Source organism: Sinohyriopsis cumingii, chromosome 1 (genome assembly GCF_028554795.1).
Source record: "Sinohyriopsis cumingii isolate HCF-2022 chromosome 1, ASM2855479v2, whole genome shotgun sequence".
NCBI lineage: Eukaryota > Metazoa > Mollusca > Bivalvia > Unionida > Unionidae > Sinohyriopsis > Sinohyriopsis cumingii.
Genome location: NC_142961.1, coordinates 64920311 through 64942511, shown reverse-complemented (window position 1 = coordinate 64942511; position 22201 = coordinate 64920311). Strand labels below are relative to the sequence as shown.

General features: G+C 35.5%; 1 protein-coding gene across 6 annotated transcripts in view; it reads left to right on the top strand.

The window, feature by feature from the left end:
- The window catches only part of LOC149807012 (glycogen debranching enzyme-like), a 145127-nt gene that overhangs the window by 69933 nt on the left and 52993 nt on the right, over window positions 1-22201 (top strand). For all 6 annotated transcript variants that reach the window (XM_089960664.1, XM_089960649.1, XM_089960657.1 and 3 more), the window contains 5 exons: window positions 2012-2135; window positions 8672-8835; window positions 11814-11915; window positions 13325-13477; window positions 20293-20443. In XM_089960664.1, the coding sequence (XP_089816790.1) occupies window positions 2012-2135; window positions 8672-8835; window positions 11814-11915; window positions 13325-13477; window positions 20293-20443 (694 nt within the window). The remainder of the gene's footprint in view (window positions 1-2011; window positions 2136-8671; window positions 8836-11813; window positions 11916-13324; window positions 13478-20292; window positions 20444-22201) is intronic.

Here is a 22201-nt window from a genome sequence, read left to right as displayed (position 1 = left end):
AGAGGGAATTTTGACCAGTAACTGCACCAGTTTAACATTGGTATATACAGTATAAAAATGACAGATGTTCACTTGTTTAAGTTTCTTTCATGGGAATAGAGCTGAAGCATATGGCATTACAGCTTCAAAGTGATCATTCTTGGGATTGAAATTAATTGTGGACGATTTTATTGTTGTGGTTTATTTTTTATTTTTGTATTATTGTAGAGGTTTTTAAAAAATCATTAATTTACATAAATAATGTTTAAACTTGACATTATATTTAGTGAAAAAGCAAATTCTTTATACTAAAATAATTATTTCGTCACAACAGTAATTCGCAGGTTTACGTAAACATTTACGTAAATTAATGATTTTTTAAAAACAGAACATGTAGGACTTTTCTTGTTTAGAAGAAATGAAATTCAAAGACATAATATAATAATCTGGAGTTCTCTACAAAAATTGGAAGATATTATGAAATTGGGAGGTAGGTGTTGAGCGACTCCAAAAATCTGGAGTTTTTTTTCTCCTCCCAGAGTGAAAGTTGACAGGTATGGTGTAAGGTCACTTACATCAAAGCAAACTACAACTAAGCTTTTATGGTATTAGCATAATTTTCGAAGCATTATTTCTGAAACTTTATTATTGTATTTTGGAGATATCATAAAAGTTGAGCGCAATGGTGCCCATGATTCGACTCCAAGGGATGTACTTAATTCAGTGTGTAATCAAACCTACAATGTACATGCAGTGGCACCATTACGTAAATATGTTCAGTAGCCAATTACAAGCGTTAAATTGAACTGTATTGTTTATTTGTTTGTTTGTTTGTTGTGTTGTCATACTGGGATTGCATTTTAATGAGTTTAGGTATTTATAATTTCAAAGCAGAGTAAAAATGTAATTACCGGTACACTGATATAAAATGTCCAATGCAATAATGCATAAACAAGCAATAATCAAGTCAAAAGGGAGAGGTAGGAACTCATGATTGCTAAATTCTTGTCATTGTTCAATCAAATTATACACAAATCTAAATTAGGCAGAAACAATAAGAAAACAGAAAATTAAATAAATTACTTTTCAAACAAGTTTATACCATTTCTTTTTAATAATCCTGCATGCCAACCTCGAGATAACTGTACATGTAATTTTTTAAATACAAGTTTGCCTAAATAAATACATTTACATCTTACCTCGTGCATCTTGAGATGCCATGGAGTTGTAAGTTGGCTTATAAGTGGGTCATGCACTTTTTAGTGTTTATACCAGTTCAGTTTGGGGGTCGGCTTAATGCGAACGTGCTTATATGCGAGTATGTATGGTACTTGTCATTTTTTTAATATCATGTCACTTTGAACCATGGTTTGCACTTGCTATTCAATAGATATTTGTTGTTGTTTTGATATAATTAAGCTACCTTAAATTGGGCATCTTAAAAATAAAGGTAGTTGAGACAGAAAAATGAAAAACTGCATTATAAATAAAACCACTTTATTTGAGAGTTACTCACAATGGAATTGTAAAACGAATATTTAGCCCCACATTCTACCCCTGCAATGTTCTTGATGTTCAGTGGGTATACCTTCCATCATTTTTTTAGGTCCCTTGGTATCTCATGGCCTTGCTTATTGTGCGGTCTATGGTTTTGGACCCCATTGTGCACGAGTGTGTGTGTGTGTTTTGTGTGTTGTGTGTGTGTGTGTGTGTTTAAACCTGTTTCCTTCCTCTTTATCAGGTGTTTATTATGACACATGTTCCTTGATCATTATCCAGAGATGTTTATTATAAGTTGGGGGGGGTATAGCAGGTTTGACTGCTAGATATCCCCTTTGAAATCATACAAAATTCCAACCAAGCTATTGACACAGTGGCACCACTCTAGACTGTACAATGCTATTATAAGACTCTTAGCTTAAATTCTAGATTGTTTAAAAGGAATACCATCAGTAGTTTTGATTCTTATTGTTAGTACCCATCCAATATTTATGTTGATTAAAGAGACTGGTTATTGGGTGTATCCTTTTAGTACATGCTGGATGCTGCCCGACAGATCCGACCTGACCTGTATGTTGTAGCTGAACTCTTCACAGGGGGTGAACACTTGGATAACCTCTTCATGAATAGGCTGGGAATCAACTCCCTCATCCGAGGTAACTGCATACTTACAAAGGACCCCAGTTACACTTCATTTTTTTAATTTCATTTGTATAAAATATGGTAATGATTTAAATTAAGCAGTCATTGCAGCACATATGTTGGCATAGGCAGTTTCAAGACCCAATTGTCAACAAACCTTCTTGCAGTGAAGACTGCCAATTAACTTTAACAAAACATTTTATGATTCACATATACCTGCCTTTCAATCAAAGGTCCCAGCTGTCAACAGAGATATTATAGGACTAGAAATGTCAAACCCTTATAGATTTGCATATACAGTAAAAACTGTTTATGAGCGACTTCTGCTATGATCAACCAGCTGTCATTTCCGACCACAATCATAATGCACAGATCAATTTTATTATATAAATGCTCTGTTGTGAGTGACCACCTGCTGAACACAACCAGCGACTGCGATGTCTTGGCAAAGTATGCATTTTGACTCTGCTATGAACAACCGCATCGCAAAAACAAGCATAAACTCCGACCTTAATGAATAGTGTTCAAGACTTGTGATGTTTGTTGTTTTTTACCCCAATGTTAAGAGATTACATCCCAATCACAAATTCTCATCTATTCAAGTTGCTGTGACCGGGTTACACACTTTGTTTTTGAGTTAATCCCTGTGTATCTTCTTTGAATGAAGCCATTGACTTTTAGTAAATGGTTCTGTTTCTGGATGAGATAATTGTTTCATTTTATTTCATTATTTGTTAGATATGCAACGCACATGTATAGGTTTTTCTTATTTACCCAAAGCCCAGTCAAAACTGTCTTTACGTTTGATATTACAACTGAGCACTAATAATGATAACTCCTTAATAACAATGGACAAACCGCCAAAAGACACAACTTTTAAGGCTGGAGAAAATGATTATTGTAACTGAAGGAAGTGAAAAAGAGCAAAGCACTTGCAAAAGAGCAGTTTAAACATAAGTAAAACAAATTTAGGTTGTTAGAAAGGAAAAGGAGTAACTCAGAAACGATTTCATATGCTAAAATATGTGATCTTCAGATGTAAATGTGATTTCATGTTTATTGATAAAAGTATTTCTTTATTGCTATATAATTTTGTTTTTAGATTAATGTATACCATATTTTAGCAAGAACTATTAATAAAGAATAGAATTTATGTACAGTGATTGTGGTTATTTTTCTTTAAATTGTTCTGAAACTGGACCTTGGAAACTGCTTTTTTTGTACAAACCTGCTATGAGAGACCACCTGTCTTGAGAGACCACTTCTTGTTGGCAGAAGGGGCAGTCTTTCATAACAGGTTTTAATGTACCAGAAGCCCTCAACACATGACAACTGGTCTGAAATGTCATGGCAGTGGGTTCTATGCTAAAGGTTGTATCCATGGCTATAGAACGGCAATTTGAACACTGCCTAAATTTGTGTGTCTAGAACCCCACTGTTTATGCTTGTGAGTCATTCTTGTGAATGGTTGTGTTCTTTTTATTAGAGCAGCACAACACATGCAGGCTAAGTCCATAACAACAGCAGGAATTTACATCTGACAGACAGAGATGCTGTTCTTCCACATCTACTTTCCTCAAGGATGACCATAAGGATGTACTTGGAACACAGCCGTTAACATCTAATCTGCTTTTCCACTGTCATGTTGAATAAGTTCATAAGTAGATCACCAAAGAGACAAACATTGTACAACCATAATGTGTATAACCTTGACCCTTGTTTCAGAACAAAGAGCCAGTAAGGACCTCCGTAAGATGCACAAAATGGGAAGCAGCCCTAATAGGTCTTCTCAAAACCAAGATCATGCTTTCCAAGTGGCTCTGGTGACTACACCACTGTTTTCTGCACCACGTTTGTATTTTCAAGGGTTCCTTACACTAAAGAGAACCAGTCAGATCAGAATTCTGCAGCAACAGACAGACAGCTGACTAAAAGGGTTGAAGAACTGGTTCAGAACATAAATTGCCATGATTTTGCTTTCTTGGTGCCAGAGGCCAACGATACCCTCTGCCCCATCATTCATTCGACATCTGTCAACAGTTTTATTTGGAAACCATGATTCAAAATGGACACAGAGACAGATTCTCAATGTTTTGGAGTGAGACTTTGCAGTCCATTTAGACCTTCAGGATTTATTCCATATTCCAATTCACAAGTCTTCAGCAAATGCCTGAGGTTTGCTTTCAGGAACTTAGTATACCAATTCAGGGAAATCCTTTTTGGTCTGAACATAAATCCTTTATCTTCATGAGAATTTATGGATGGGGTTGTATCACAGAGCCACCTCCATATCCATGACTACCAGCTACCAGGACAATATGATGCAAAAAGCAGCGAGTTAAGTCAAGACATGAAATCCCATGTTTCACTTCTGCTCTGTCTTGGATTCCTCGTCACCAAGGACAAATCTGATATTATCTTAGCTCAACATTTTACCCACATGTTTATGGTTTTCAGAATATGTAACACGGTGTGCATCCTTCAAGAATGTGCCTTGAAAGTCTTCTTGACTGTGTCTTCTCTTCTTTGACAGAATTGAACCTTAGTGCTGAAATATCTTCACTTCATGGGTCTCCTGAATACAGTAGTGGATCTCATTGTTCTGGGCTGCCTGTGTATGAGACCAGAGGCATACAAAGTTTTGCCCACTGGATCAGGTGATCCTGGTTCCAAGATACACAAGGTTCCATCTTGGCAAATGTGAGAAATCACCTTGGTTACAGAGAGTATTCCAGCCCACGGAAATCATGATCTACACAGAGAGCTGGCATGCCAACTTCATGCCCTCATTTAGAGACATCATTGGCATTTGGCACATTCTGGCCTGTGCATTACACATTAGTCACTTGGAGACCAAGGCTGAATGTATTGCAGTTGTAACAGATGACACTGTCTGGAGAGAGCATTCTCATTCTCTCCAACAACTTCACTAAAGTAAATTACATGAGGAGGCAGGGAGGTACCAGATCTCCACATCTCTGCTTTCTGGTTTGGGATTTTTTCAGGTGGTGTTATCAGTGCCAAATACGTGTTCAAGTCCAGCAGATTCAGCAGATTCTGTGTATTAACAGCCTTGGCAAAACCAGCCAACTCAAACCAAATGATTGATTTACCTCTCAGTATTCAGACAGATCTTCACCTGCTGGGGTCAGCCACTTGTGGATCAATATGTGATAAAGTGGAATGCAGAGCTACACACCTTTGTTGTCCATTCACAGAATCAGAAGCCAGGTAATCAACCATCTTTCCATGAACTGGTTCAGTCTCTATATATACACCTTCTTTCCAGCCCCTCTGATCCCCAATGTCTTGTAAGAAGTGAGGCAATCTGAATGCTGCCTGCTTCCTATTGCTCCCATAAAGTAGGAAAAATCATGGATAAACATAAACATGAACAGAAATTCCCAGGAAAATCAAGGTCTTTCCTCACCTTCTCATCCAACTCCAAATGCAGATGTTCTGTTGAAATCTGGAATTGTTGAGCCAGGATGCCTATCATATTAAACTTGTCTTCAGGGAAAACAGTTCTTGGAACAAGTGGTGAACAGAATCACTCTAGCTATTTGGAAAGCATATGAAGGGAAGTAGAAAGTTTTCTTCCACTGGTACGAGCAGAAACATCAGTTTGTTAAAAGCCTTGATATGAAAGATAGCTATCTTCCTCAGTTGGAGCTTTGAAAAGAAGTAGTTGGCTCCCACTTATGATAAAAGACTACTATTCTAAATCTCCGGCATGTTTCAGCATTCTGATATGGAGGACATAAGTCAGAACAAAGATAAGTCTGATCTGTTGATGAATTTTTGTCTCAGATGAAGGTTTTGGCCCTGTATCCAAAATGGGATTTGACACAGGTTTTGAAGAAAAACAACCTTTTCAACTACCTACATTGAGAGCCTCATTGACTCAACTCTCCTATAAAACCGTCTTCATAGATATTCAAGTTACTGCGGATTCTATATCATCAACGTTTCCAAACTATCTACAGTTCCATCACAATGGTTTTCCTGCTTTAATTGCTAAGGACATGGTCCTACTCATGGAGAATTGGTCCTTTATTATGAAACTTCTTTTCTTGATGTACCCTGTGTCACAGGGGCATCACGTGGATTGTATCAGAGCTTTGAAGCAGTACCTGAAGAAAACCGAGCAATTGCAAAGAAGATCTCCGTTATTTTTATCTTTGAAAGGAGGAGAGGATGATATCTCAGGTCAGGTTCTATCATCCTAGATATGATGGGTTATTCGTTCTACATATAACAACTAACCCAAGATCAAATAAGTTCATTACATATATGGACTTGTGAGGTTAGGGCAGTTACCACTAATATAGCATTCAGGTGTAACTGTTTTGTCATTGCCATTATCAGAGTCATGGAATGGAGTTCAGGGGTGACTTTCTTGGAGACCTTTCTTCCCAAAATACTCATTTTGACCTTGTGGGACCTGTAGCAACAGCACAGCAGGTTATCATACATTCAAGGTGACATGTCCTATCAGTTTATATTGGATTTGCAATGAGAAAACCTTTCTCTACAAACTAAATCCAGGGATATCTTAAGTTACTGGGTCCAGTATCTCATGAGATTTGAAGCTGCTTCACATACATTAGGGGACTGGATGTTGGGCTTTCTCTAGGATAATGGGAATGTAACTGCCTTCACCTCTTACATCTTCTCCTAGTGTATTATGACTAGGTACTATAATTGATGAAGAAACAAAATTTTGGAGTAAAATATGTTTCTTTTATAATACTTACGTGACCTTTATGCAGACACACCTTCCCATCCTCTCCACATTTATGTTATGAATCCTGGCAGAGTATGCATACCTGCTCAAGTAATTGAAAAATTAACAGCATACCGTGCCAGTCCCACTAAGGGGAGATCACTCTTGTCTGACACTCATCTTATGGAGGAGTCAAATCTTAGCACTTCTTTTGTTAAGGTGGCATTCTACAGTTTCATATTTTGTCTAGGGTTAGAATTTTAAAGAAGAATTTCCCCAGCTTTCGTCACTGGTTATCCCGGCTATTTAAAAAAGACCTTGTATATCTTGGGTATAGTTCAAAGAACCTTTAATTCCCTTTATTTTATAGTTCAAAGAACCTTTAATTCCCTTTTTTTTGGTGTGTGATTGATGGGTGAAATATGGGTTCTAGAGTACACAGCTTGGCCTTACTCCAGATGTGCACCTTTCAAAAATGTGCTAGCTCTACTTGGTCATTTTCACTTCCTGAACTTCAGAGGTAATTTGTATAAAATAAGAGCCAAAAACTTTTTTTTTTACATTTTATATTTTTGGTAATTCATTCGTAGCACCTTCAGAAGCAGATATTGTCTAGTCTGGCAAAATTCATTTTCCCTATTTTAATAGCTGCTACGGATAGTGTACTTTAGACTATTTCAGGCTGATTTTTTTAGCACAAGGGAGCAGTCATTCTTTTCAGTTAGCAGCGTGCTTAGATCATGTACAATTTCAAAAAGTACAGTATCTAAAGAAATGTCATCCACATTACATTAAAGTAGCACAGAGGTATGCCAACATTCTCTCCACTGTGCATGTTTTAAATGCAAACAATGTGATCTTACATATGTCACTCTGTCAAAACTACATAATAACTGGTGAGTGTCCCTTAAACATCATCATTGGTGTGCTGGACTTGTGAGATGATGGTTGTGTTCCTGATGTATTATGATCATATTATTATTACAGAAGAGACATATTTTAATACAGAAATTGGTTTCTGATTGTATTGATTGTGTTACAGATAGAGTTGTTCATAACCCTATAACTTTAGTACAAAAAACACTATCCATAATCATTTAATGCCACTGCAGACCAGGTCATTGCCTTTTAGAGTTGTACATTAGGGGAAATAGAAGAGCTTTCAGTGGATGAGTAACATTGGACAAATTGAGTAAGCAGTTTAATAATTTGCTCACATTGTTTATGCAAATATAATTACCCATTTTTTCCAGTCCTTGGTAACAAATATTCAGAATGGTTAAAATTGCATCCTGTGTTGCAGACAACTAGAAGTTATTAGTTCATAACACCAGAAATAAACTACTTATGTATCCACATGCTCTTCTTTGGGCTTTGACAATATCTGTAAAAACTTGTTTAAATATATTTGTTCTTTATTTCTTGAAATTCATTATTATTTTTTGTAACTATTTGCAATTATCTGTAATCAGCTTCATATTATACAGGACTCGTGAAGTCATGAAGCTTGAAAATTGAATAAACACTGGATGGACAGACATCACAACAGCCGTTCATGTAGTGTGTAATCAGTTTTCAAATTTCATGACTTAGGAAGCTGTAAAGTAAAATGTTCATTTCTTAAGTAAATTTAAAAGTAATATTTCTCCTTTTTGTTGATGTTGCTGAGATATATAAAAGTTATATTGTTCACTAAATACCAGCATTAGGCAGAGAATTATAATATATGATTACCTTGTTATTTAAAAAGAAGAATTATAAGTAGACTCTACTCCATTTGTTCAGAATTGGTGCATTTTGTACTTTACACATATTTCCATGCAGAGGGCCTGAATGCCTGGGATGCACATGAGCTGGGTCGACTGGTGCACAGGTTTGGAGGATTACCAGTTGGCTCTTTCATTCAACCACGAGTTCGTCCACTTGTTCCTTCAGTTGCTCATGCTCTATTCTTCGACCAGACTCATGACAACCCTTGTCCTATTGAGGTAAATTTAAATGACAATATTTTTAAATAGTCAATCAATTAAAGAAAATTTAAAAAGCTGAGCCCAGTTTTAAAGCATGTTAACAGAAAAAAAAGCTTTGAGTCAGTGTTTTTTTGTGTTTTATATGCATGCCAGTCATAGAAATGGTAACTGTTTTTGTTGTTGTTGATCATGCTTATGAATCAGTTTTAGGCAATATATGTGGTTTTAATATAATCATTTGTGATTGTAACAAGACTGTTGGGGACAAAATGCTGTAATTTTGCAATTTTACATTTATGAATGGTTCATGCACTTATCTCATTTGTTCTCAGTTAAATGTTCAAGCTAGAAAAGTCTGTAGCTATTGCTGTCACAAAGATCAGCTCTTGAACAAAATAGGTGGGAAATCCCTGCCTCCACCCCCACCAACCCCCAGCTACATCTGAGAAAAAGAGGGACATTTTCAGAACATGGGATGGACTTAATTATAAAACAAAGGTAGTGCTTAAGTGTATGATGCATAATTGATTATTTTGGTGATTTTTTTTATTTATGAATTGCTTATCCTAGAATAAACTCTTCATAAGTCTCCTTACAAAGAATAACATGCAAGTTGTGTTAAAATTGTCCGGGTGCTGTAAATGTTTTTATACTTGATGTGTCAGATTGATGTTGACAGGATCTATGCTGGACTATAATTGTAGGGCAGTATGATTTAATTCCCCAGAAGAATCAGGTGTAGTGAAGGGAAAATAAGAAGTGAGCCGTGTAAAGTGGTCAAAATTAACCTTTGAGCCAAATAACATAACAAGAAAATATTCATTGAATTTTATATAGACTATCTTAAAATTTCTTAATTTGATTGAGCAGAACTTAGCAAGTTTAGCAACCTAAAAAGATAGGTTACTAACAGAAGCCTATTGTCTTCCTTTTGCAGGATGTTATATGCATTAAACTTGTTTACCTTACATGCAGTCAGTCACATAAACCTCCACAGAAGAATTATTTACTTGTGATTAGACTGCAGATGCATTAAATTCACTACAAGCTTAATGTTTAAATTTACAGTGGATATCTAATAGACTGAAATGTAATTGCAGGCATAAATAATTATTAAATTGGCACAAAATTTGATCAGATCGCATTAAAATCCTATGTTTAAATTATTTTACATTGCTGTACACCACTCCGGTGGCCTAGTGGTTAGAGCATCCACTTTGGATGCGGGTGTTCATGGGTTTGATCCCTGGCCAAGTTATACCAAAGACTTACAAAAATGGTACTAACAGCTGCCTCACTTGGCACTCAGCATTAAGAGGTTAGTGTTAGGACTGGTTGGCCTGGTGTCAGTATAATGTGACTGGGTGGGACTTCATGCTACATGTCTGTGGCATGATGCCCCAGTGCTAGACATCGCTATAAACTGCCACATTGCAGACATCGTAGCGATATGACTGAAAAATTGTTAAAGCTACATAAAAAATCCAAATCACATAACATTAACATTGCTGTATGAAAACCGAAAGACGCAAGAGCTGATATTGTACTCAGAATGTGAAACCATCCAAAGACCATGACCATATTGTGTGGTAAATATATCTGCTTGAGAAATGGGGAAGTTAGAATTGCTTTATCTGCATTTTGGGGCTAAATAACAGGCAGTGGTATGACATCTTAGTGTGGACCTTGTACAGAGGACCTGAGTTTGATCCTTACCAGCAGATATGCTTTATCTTCCTCTGTTACATTATGAATTGATAATTCAGACTATAATGATTCTGCCATAGAAAACATTTTACCTATAAGTCTGTATGCATTTCAATAATGTAAATAAAACATTGTTAATTTGGTCATATTACTAAAAGTTTTATAATTTTTATTCCTGTTATTAGCAACCTACTGAACACTTTGCAAAGACTATAGCAAATTGCATTATTATAGAACTAGTTGCTGTGAAGTCATTTATTCTGTGGCTGTCAAATTTTTGTGGTTTTGTAAAAGAAAGGAAAGTTTCATTGGTACCCAGAAGGATGGATTAGTATCTGATGAGAAAGAGGAGTGGTGGTCTTATTTTCATTTCTTCAAAAGTTGATAATTGGTTGGGTATCATTCTGTATATTTGTGGTTTGCAACAACCACAGAACCCCAACAGCTGGTACTCCCACGAATCAAAGCAAACTGAAAGTATTCTTTTGTTTTTAAATAATTATTTTGATCTCTTGTGTGACTAAGCCTACTGTCTGGCATATTTCAAGTGCTGTGACCTACCTCATACATTTAGTGATGCACAAAAGTCAAACCTTGATAGTATTGGTTAGAGGTACTCGAAATAAAAGAGATTACATTTTATTTTTGGCATGAAATTATTTTAATGCCATAATGTCCATTTCTCTTTGACCAAATTGACTTATTATTACTGATAATAATAACAGACTTTATGATGATACTAAAATTAAAAATAGTAACTTTGTATGGATCCAGTGACCTTTCAGGCCAGATTTTGAGGCAACTCAAATACATGTAAACGATTAGACCACATTGTAGTTATCCCCCTTGGATAATGTTCTGTTGATGGTAGTACATTAATAAAAGTTAAAACTGTTTGTAAAAGGAAATCATAGAAAATCAGTAATTAATCAAAAATAATGTTTTGAATGTTAAAATAATTTTCTTGTGACATAAAAAATAAAGAAAATGTAGAAAATATTCAAAGAATTTTCAGCATGGTATGGAAAGAGAACTATTAATAGCAATATTTCTTTAGTCATTATGTTCCAGCTTGACTTTTGTAAATAAGTATTATTTCAGTCCTCCAAACCATTAGTATCTCAAGAATTTTATTGCTTGCTGTTCTAGACCATTTTATTTTTTACATTCCAAGTTTACTAAATTAAAAAAATATTAGTTAAAACAATTTAAGGGTTTTACTGGTTATATTCCATCAGTATCTTGCTCTGACAATTATCCTTTATTTTGATTTTCTATATATTTTGTAGAAAAGATCTGCATATGACTGCTTTGCCAGCTCGGCACTAATTTCTATGGCCTGTTGTGCTTCAGGAAGTAACCGTGGATATGATCAGCTTGTTCCACAACATGTAAGTAATGCAGTTTCCTAGTTTGAAATATAAATTTTTTGTAGGGCCAGTTATGGAGCAAATTCTTCTGTTAGTATGAATTTCATATAAGTTTTCACAATTTAACTGAGCTCTCTCAAAAACACAGAAGGATGCTTGAGGTGTCATTGAAATGTGAACTCTGAGAAACTAGCTATTTTGGATGAGTTGCTATTATTATGTGTATATACTTGCTCAAGTAATCAAACCTTTATTTACATAGGTTTAAAGCAGTTTGTGTAATAATTTTACCATTCAGGTAATTAATCTTTCTTTACAACTTTTAACTTTACAATTAGGAATTTACTTGCATTTGCATTAAATAGCATCACCATAATGATTACAAAACAAAATAGATTCTATTTGAACCTCTTAAATTGAGAGTGAAATGTCAAAGCAGAATTTGCCAGACAAAACTACGCCAATTTCTGTACCAGATTTGATGCCAAATCCATTTAACCTCTTTGAAGATATTGAATAGAAATGAAAAACAGGAGACGGCAGAGCATGCAAATGTAACTGTCGTGTTAGATTTCAATGCGATAATTGAATCATAAATTTTGTGTTAATTTCATGTGAAACATGGAAGCCTTATTCAATGACTTTTGATGTTGTACTCACTATGTCTTGTACATCATGGACATCACTGAACCCATTTTGTAATTTTTTAAAAAATGAGCTCTAACTTCATATTTTCTGCTCTGCATTTGTCTGTCTACTAATCAATTTTTTGCAGATGGAAGACAGAATCAGCATGTGGGAAAAATCATGAATAATCAATGCACTTGCTTGTCTCTGTCTTGTGTCAAAAAAATTTATATATATCATTGCCATAAAAGCATTTTTAGACACTCAGACTGTTTAGAGCTTGCTTGCTTTAAATCCCCTTCATTTTTAAGTTGCCAAGCATTTATTTGTCTCTATCATCCATCAAAAAGGAATAGAGACGGTTCTCAATAAAAACTTCTTTTACATATTTACTTATGAAATAGAAGAGAAGATGGAGGGATAGATAGATAGAACATTTCAGAATAAACATTTACTCAGACTGTTGACATGAATGGGGGAACATCTGATTTTCGGTTTGTAATTTAAGTCTACATTTTGTGGGTTCCATACTGTTTGTGGTATGATTTAATGTGGATCAGAAAGTAATAAATATTTTTGCCTCACTTGTTATTTGCAAAAATTGATGTATAGATTTCTGTTTTCTGGTGTTTGAAATGAGGTAACAATATTTGGATTTTGTATCTTCAACAACCATGTATTCAGTATTATAGGACAGGAGTGATTTTTGGAGCGCTGGTATAAAATCTATAATTTAACTTAGCATTGAAATACTCTTAAACAAGAAATACATATATAGCTAGCTGTTCATATTTTCCTTGCAGATTCATGTAGTGGATGAGAATAGGAAATACACATCGTGGGCAGACTGGGACATGCCAGATGCACCTTACATTAATGCGACCTTCGGTATTACCAGAGGAAAGACTCTTCTTAATACACTTCACTATGAACTAGGACGAAATGGATTCAGTCAGGTCAGTGATATCTATCATTGTTGTCAAACCTGTGTTAGGGGGAAGTGAGACATACCAATCACTTTTCTGGCTGTGGGAACAGCATCACTAGCGAGTAATGGCTTTGGTTAAAGATCTTAGATTGCTTTTATTGTGGGCTCAGCATGCAGGCATTGCCTTCTTATTTTTGTCAATTTATTCTAAAATCTTGTGATTGCATCATCGAGGAAAAGTTTCATTTTCAGATCATTATAACCTTTATGCATGCTATAGCCTAGTCTTTGACGGTTAAAAATCCCTTGCTTTGCATATAAAAAAAATTCTGAGGCTTTGACTTTGAGGTGGAATAACTAATGGTGACCTATCTGTATTTATCTTGATTAGTTTGATTTACTCCTCTGTAAAGTTTTTCCATCAAATAGATAACCTGATCGAATTGATATTAGGAAATAACCTCTGCTACCTCCAAATCCAGCCCTCCCAGAATGACAAGCTTGGTTCTTGTCAGGGATACCTTTCCTAAAAAGAAGTTCAGTGGTTCACATGTGTAGAGGATATTAGCAGCTAGATCATCCTGCACTAAGGAGGGAAAGTGTCACGTTAACACCATCACACCACTCTTAGCCTTTATATTCCAATTGGCAATTTACCTCTTTCTCTTTGAGAACAAAAACCTAATTCGTTTTACAATCAGAGGATACCATGCCATGATTTCAGACATTATAATAGGGTGATACATCATACAATAAGGGGGGGGCTGAGTGGTCTAAAACACTCTCCATTACGGATCACTGCCACCTCACCTCTGTCTGCGTGGGTTCGAGTCGAGGATTCAGCCAATGTGGGTATGTGAGAAAGCTTGCCAGTAGCTTCTCATGGGTCGGTGGTTCTTCAGGGGGTTTTCCCAGGTTCTTCCTCCATTAATAATGTCTGACATGCATAGCCTATCATCTGCTCAAAAATGGCATTAAACCCCACAACAACAACAACAACATACAGTAAGGATATTTCTGACCTGTTAGCCAATTTTGACCTATCCAGGCTCCACTGGCTCACCTTGTTTACCAAATGGTGCTGACCTTGTTAATTTGAATCTTTCAGATTTCAGATTTCTCAGCAGTGATCATAGGACTCACCGATTTTCTCTATCAGATGCATTCCCAGAATACAGCAACATCAGGAAATAAACTGCACTACCTCTTGAATCCAGCCCTCCTGGAAAGACAGAAGTTTATACTGCTGTATACCATGTTGAAGAAAGAGAAGAATCTCTTACACATTACCTCCCCTTACCATCGCAAAGTATTTACCTTTGTCCCTTTGAGTGCCTAAATTCTACAATTGGCCAACATTTTTCTGACATTTTGAGTACAAAAAGGATACCCCGCATTACTATAACAGGATACCACTCCATAATCTCAACATTTTCAGGCATTATGGCAGAGAGGTAGATTTGGCATGTAAGGTGAGTAAGTTGCATAGCCTTTCAATGGACCAGAACTATGCCCTTTCAGTGGACCCACGCTATCCCCAGTTAAGATCAGACGGTTCCGTGGTCCTAATGACTTAACTGGGCTTCATAATAAGAATAGGTTACTATGAAGTGGAATAAAAGATTGGTCATCTGGTTTCTTTCGATAATTGATGCTTCAAGAGAAGCAGTGATGCAAGGCTCAGTCCTTACTCTAAAGCATTAAATTGAGAGGTCTGTCATAAGCCTTATACATATTTCCTATTCATGACAACTGTTGGGGCACACAGCAGATGAGCAGAACTTGTGGAGTCTACCTTAGTATCAATATTAGTACCCCTGCTTTGTGGATGGGGTACTAACATGTGCCTATGTGTATCAATGGAGCAGCCGGGTGTGATTCAGACTAAGCATTTTTTCAACCTACTAAAAGAAAAATTGAACATGTTCCTCGCACATATGAAAAGAAATTACGTATTCCTCTTATTTAATACAAGAATTGCTTCGTATCATTGTTGTTGTTGTCGGGTTTAATGCCATTTTTCAGCACACAATAGGCTATATATGGCAGCCAGTATTAATGTTGGAGGAAGAACCCAGGAAACCCCCCCAAAAAAACCACCGACCCACGAGAAGCTACTGGCAACCTTTCTCACATACCCACGTTGCTGAATCCAAGACTTGAACCCACGCAGAAAGAGGTTAGATGGAAGTGATCCGTAATGGAGAGCACTTTAGACCACTCGGCCACTCGGGGGCCCCTCGTATCATTGTAAGAATACCTGTAAAATATAATTTACCTTTTTTATAATATATTTTTTCTTTCTATTTTTTCTTTTGAATCATCTGCCATATTAGCTCAACTGATAATTTCTGTTTTCATCCTGTTTTTTGTGTGCCATATAAGGACATTGTTGCCTTATTTAGAAACATAAACAGATCATAGTAATATGAAGACTTATGATTTCTAATTTGTCTTAAAATAATATGCGCCAGTCTGATATCTAGAAAGACTTGCTGCTGCTCCTACAACTCAGAAAGTCTTATCAGTATGGAATTTCCACTTGAAGACTTATGTCTCCTTGGTGCTAAATGAAATTGGTGATGACCTGGCATCCAGTATAGTTATGATGACAGTCATCTTGAATATTTTGTTATTGCTACTCCTAAATGGAAAATCGTATCGACGTGGGGTTTTGTCAGAAGACTAATTACTTATCTGGTTTTTCCTTAAGGAAAATGGTAGTTACGTGTCTTTGAATATAGCAGCCACAGTCAGTGTATTGATAGTGTTGTCACTAATCCAAAAGGATGGCCATATCAACATGGGCTTTTCACCAAAGTTTTCTAATGGCATATAGTTTATCCTGAATCAAAATGGTACTGATCTTCCATCCAATATCACTGCAGCAGTAGCTTATTTGTCAGTCTTGACACTTAGGAATATCATGGATTGTTTCAACAAGCTGCAGTTATTTAAAAAAAATGAAACAGTTCTATCTTGAATTTCTGAAAATATTTCAAGGGACTCTTGTTACACAGTAAATGTAGTTCAACACCATTTACCTTGACTAATGGCCAGGGTCACTGAGACTTGTTGATCAATAATCTTCAGAGACATATTTGCCTTATTACTGCGAACATAGGACTTTTAAATATCGGTGTATATACAGTAGTCCCCCTCTTATAAGGCCACCCCTAATGCAGCAGGGAAGTGGCCTTATAATGCGGGTGGCCTTTCTAGAGGGTGATGACAAATGCAAATAGTAAATACAAATGAAAAAAGTCACAAGTACATTTAATTTTAAATATTTAATATTTTAATTAAAAAATCATATGCATGATGTGAAATAAATGTAAAACAAACTTTGTCATCATTTGCAAAAGAATGCTATGAATAACCATTGATATAGTTTTAAAACTGTCTTTATAATTACGCTACAGATCACATCATCTGTCACTTTGTTGGTAACAGTCTAAAAAACAAATCAGTCTTGTCACATTAAAAATATCCTTGCTGTCATATCCCCTGCATATATCCTTTAGTCTTTTGTTCCAATCTTTGACAACTTCATTATTAACTTCAGCTGATTCGCCGCTAATGACAGAACACTTGATATTGTGTCACACTTGAAATCTGTGCAACCATCCGTTACTTGCGGTAAAGTCGTCATATCCCAATTCAGCTGACAAAATTTTTGCTTCTTCTTGTCTTTCAAATCAGGAGACAAACGTCTCCTGGCTCAAACAATTTTCCTTTCTCTGGCCATTTCACCTTTCCACTTAAGCAGAATTGTTTCATTATCTTTCATGATATTGTTTATCTGAGTCTTCCCGACGTTATTTTTCTGCAAGGATCCTCGACGACCCACCCCCTGTCAGTTGAATTACTTTCACGTTCTCCTCTAAACTGAGAGTTTTTATTTTCCTCGATGACATGTTGATCTTTTTGCATTAAGTTACTCATGTTGTCAACTACAATACTGATAAAACAATTTTGTATGCATCTAAACAAATTGCCGTGTGTTTTTAAAGGAAGTGATCTTGTCACATGATTTGTTAGTCGCAGTCTGGTACCCTATTGTTTTTATACATTTCTTGAAACTAAGTGAGAGAAGCCAAAACGGCTTCGATATGTACCATTAACATCATGCAGATTTGACCTCACGGCTGCTAGGATTCGTAATTTTGACAATTATTGTCAGTAGTAATAGCCACTGATTACCAAAGTGAACAAGCTCAACATCTTACTAAGGGAAGCCATAAAAGCTATTGAACCATTTTCCTGCTGACTTGGGTATTGTACATCGATACTGCCACTTCTCAGCTGTTACTACTATTCGATAATTGTAATCTTAACAATTATCAGAGTGACTAAACCGGACATCTTATGATAACACAGCAGTAAGGCTAATTGGATTACATGTACGTACCCTTTTGTATGGATTAAAATTTGAGTCTTTCTCGGTTTTTATGGAATAAATTTGGCTTCTCGTGAGGTGTAAATGATATAATATTAACCTTAGTGGTAAATGTACTTTACTCAACACTTCTTTCAGTAACGAAAACCTGACATCGGGAAACAGAAATTGGATTACTTAACACACGTTATGAATACAACACTGGTTCTGGATACATATTCAAATAAAATGCGGCCGCTTGTGAGGGGTAAATTTTATAATTTTGCACTAATATGCTGGTCGTGTTAGCCGGGTGGCCTTTTGCGAGGGGTACTTTTGAACACAAACTCGTCGGTGCCAACGGATTCTGGCCGTAAGGAGCGGGTAGCCACTGGTCAGGGGGGCTGTTCAAGAGGGGGACTACTGTAATGTACTATTTGTGGTACTCTTGTTGGACATTATATTTATGTGTTTAACATGTAATAGCATGTATCCAGATCTGTTGTCACATATTGTAACAACATATTGGATTCTGCTGTTTATTCTGTCACTGATTTCAAACAAATTATGCATCAACAAAAATCTGGGTGTTAAATGATACATGAGTAAATATGATAAGCATGAGAAATCTAGCAGTGCAGTATAAGAAATGACACTTTCTGTTTTAGATTTTTATGTTTTAAGATCGTTCAAACTTTCATCTTCACTGATTACTATGGACGCATTAAATTATGATTGCAAAATATCTTGATCATTATCAGGGCTTCTGCTATATTTTTCCAGATGGTCTGATTGAGCCCATGACTATATATTTTTAAAGTTATCAATGAGGGACAATACAAAGCATGTCAGATAATATGGTTAGAATGTTAATCAAAGAATTCACTAGGATGTAAATTCCTTATTATAAACCTTTCAAGTTTGTATAAATGCTACCAGTCTACCATCAAATCTGGTCACCATTACCAAATTTAGACAAACCTGTGAGTCTATCAACAGATACTATATTTGACTTCTGCTCAAAAGCCTTGTAACTAGTTTAAACCAAGTTTGGCACGGGGCATCCTGGCATAAAGGCCATTTAGTGTGTACAAATAATGCCTGTCCGTCAACAAGTAAGGCCACCATTATGAAAAGTAGAAAAACCTGTAAATGTCTTTTCCAAATCCGCTGAATATAATTTGCTCAAATTTGGCAAAAAGCATCCTGACATAAAGACCTTTCAAATTTTTTTAAAAAAAGAGAAATTTGCCATCAAATATGGCCACAATTACTAAAACAGAAACCCCTTTAAACAGCTTTTCCCAAATGGCAGAAGAAAATGTGACCCAACTTGACAGAAAGTATCCTGACATGAAGACCTTTCAGCATTATACAGTTCTGCAGATGTCATCAGTTAATGACCACTGTTTAAAAAAAAAGCTGGCAAACTTTTAACAGCTTCTTCTCAGAACCATTGAACAAAATTTGATCAAAGTTGATATATCGCATCAATGCAGGAATACCTTTTAAATTTGTGCAAGTTGTGCTTCTACCAACAAATATGGCCACTGTTAGAAAACCTTTACACAGCTTCAACAAAACCACTGACAAGAATTTGACCAAACTTGGCAGAAAATTGTGGATATGTTCACATAATTGATGTTTTTGTTTATTAGTTTGATAAACATTATTGCTTTTTTACAACTGTATTTTAGTATAAGTTGGTTTGGTGGGAATAAAACTTCTACGCTTACTCATAAACTTGCTGAATCTCACTCCACAGCTACTTTACTGTGTATGAAAAGGGAAGTAATTCAGTACACACTTTCACTCACAATGTAATTTGCATAAAAGCAGACCTTGTGAATTTTTTTATATGAAAAGAAAATTGATGGATAAAGTCTCTGTGTGAAGCTTCATTGAAGTTCATATGTCTCATACTTTCAACAGTTGAGACATTGAAATAAATTCAGTATGATCTTTACTTCAGTTTTTTCTGTAGAAAGAAAAAGTAAGGAATTCTACTTGGAGAGGTGAGACACAGGGATGACTTCACAGTATAATGATAACATCATAATGAAACACATCTTAGATGCCATACTTTCTGTTTTTTATCTCTTATTTTTTAATGGATTTCAATATGTGATTAGGAATTTAAGATCCAGTCAAAGTGTTTTTACAAATGCACTGAGATAATGGACTGTGGTTTAGATGACCCAGAGGTAAAAACAGCTTTATGGCAGTGATATATTCTAAATGAGGTTACGCTGTGTAGATCATGTTCAAGTCATTGTGTTGTAGTGATATTTAATTAACAGATATTCAGTTATATGACTAGCCCAGTGGACCATATTTCATCACCTTTACCTTATAGATCACCCTGTGGCATCATCTCTTTGAGAGTTCTGATTCTGATCAAACTTTCTGCAATTTTTAATAAGCAGTGAATTAGAAATGTTGCAATGATATATCTGTTTTTTCAGGTGTATGTAGACCAGTTGGATGGAAATGTTGTATCGGTCACCCGACACAATCCTCAGACACATGAGTCAGTGGTGCTGGTTGCTAGAACAGCTTTCTCCAAGCCAGTCAGTCCCAAAGAGACTGGATATATCAGGCCCATCACAATACAGGGTGTGTAATCGTTTTTGTAGATCATTTACATGCTTGTTGTACAGTCAGGAAGAGAATGAAATGTCAGCTTTGTCTATCATGTTTCTATCATCACTGAAATTTCTGGGCAAAAGTATCATTGTACATGAAATATATTTTTCATCTTTTTGTGTTGATGTACTGTATATACTCAACTCTAAATTGACCCCACAACACTCACACACACACATATCAGGGCTATAAAAAGCTAACTTCACTTTGACCCATCCATAAGTCCAGATATTCTGAAAATCAAATCTGTTTGTATGGGATGACTTGTCATCAATGAATCAGACTTGCACTTGGCAAAATAAACAAACCAAAATAACATTCATCAGTTTTGTATGTTTCTCTGTAAAGTCAGTAACATTTAATTTGATCATACAGTCTTTGTACTCTCATTAAAAGATTGCTACAACTGAACACATGTCAGTTGTGTGGCATGATAACAGGGAGTTAAAATAAGCACCGACAGATGATTGAATACAAGATTCTACTTAGCACTGAACAAGTATCAATTTTGCATTGTGATCAAAAGATTGACAAGTGGAAAAACAAAGTGAGTGCTGCTTTTTGGAAGCAAAGGGATTAAGGTCAGACATACATTGGGAGCTGTTAAATTGCCCAGAAGAAGCACCCAGAGTTAACTGAATATAGGACTATACTTAGGCACTGAAGATGTATGACATTCAAATCTTAATCAAAGGAATTGTCAATTGGGAAAACAAAGTGGGTGCTGCCTCATCATGCTAAAGACTTGTCATCTTATGTGTACTGGCGGTTAACTTAGGAAATATCACTTGGGAATCAGTTCTGATTTGTAAAATCAAATAAAAACTTGTTTAATCAAACACAAACAGTCCTTATACAGTAAACACAAAATAAAATACAAATATGGGTTATTCAGACTTGCATGAAATTGGAAGTAGTAGTTTGACCCACACTGTAAACAACATTGATGACACTTCACTTTTTTGTGACTAATATTAATATTATAAAGTTAATAAAATCCAAATAAATGTTGATTTGTATAATAATAATGAATACAATAATTAAAATGGATAATGACATTCCATATCATTTAGGCATTTCTGGATGGGAATATTGGCATGAAAATGTTGATTTGTATAATATTAATGAATACAATAACTAAAATGGATAATGATATTCCATACCATTTAGGCATTTCTGTATGGGAATATTGGCATGAAAATGTTGATTTGTATAATATTTATGAATACCATAATTAAAATGGATAAAGACATTCCATACCATTTAGGCATTTCTGGATGGGAATATTGGCATGAGAATGTAAACTTGTTTGAATTTACTATTTTGTACCTACTGCAAACATTCCAACGTTACCCCTAGATTCATCAAATTTTTTGTATTACCTGCTTAATAGATCACTCCAACTCTGCATGAATCTCAGTTTTAGTGAAGCAAAAATGTTGACTTAAAGGCAAATATGTAAGATAACTACAGTGGCAACATGAGAATCGTACAGCCAACTAAATGACATTAATAATAAATACCAATTTTAATCTTTTTTAAAAACCTGGCAGTTCATTCATTTTTGTCTTTACGTTTATTATACAGATCGAAATATTTCCATTCAAGCATTGCAGTACACAATTCACAAAAACTTTTGAGTACATATTTGTCAAAGCTACCATGGTGCAAGCTTGACATAGGGATAATTTTGGTTTTGCAAAAAAATTTGAATGGTGTCTAGAAATT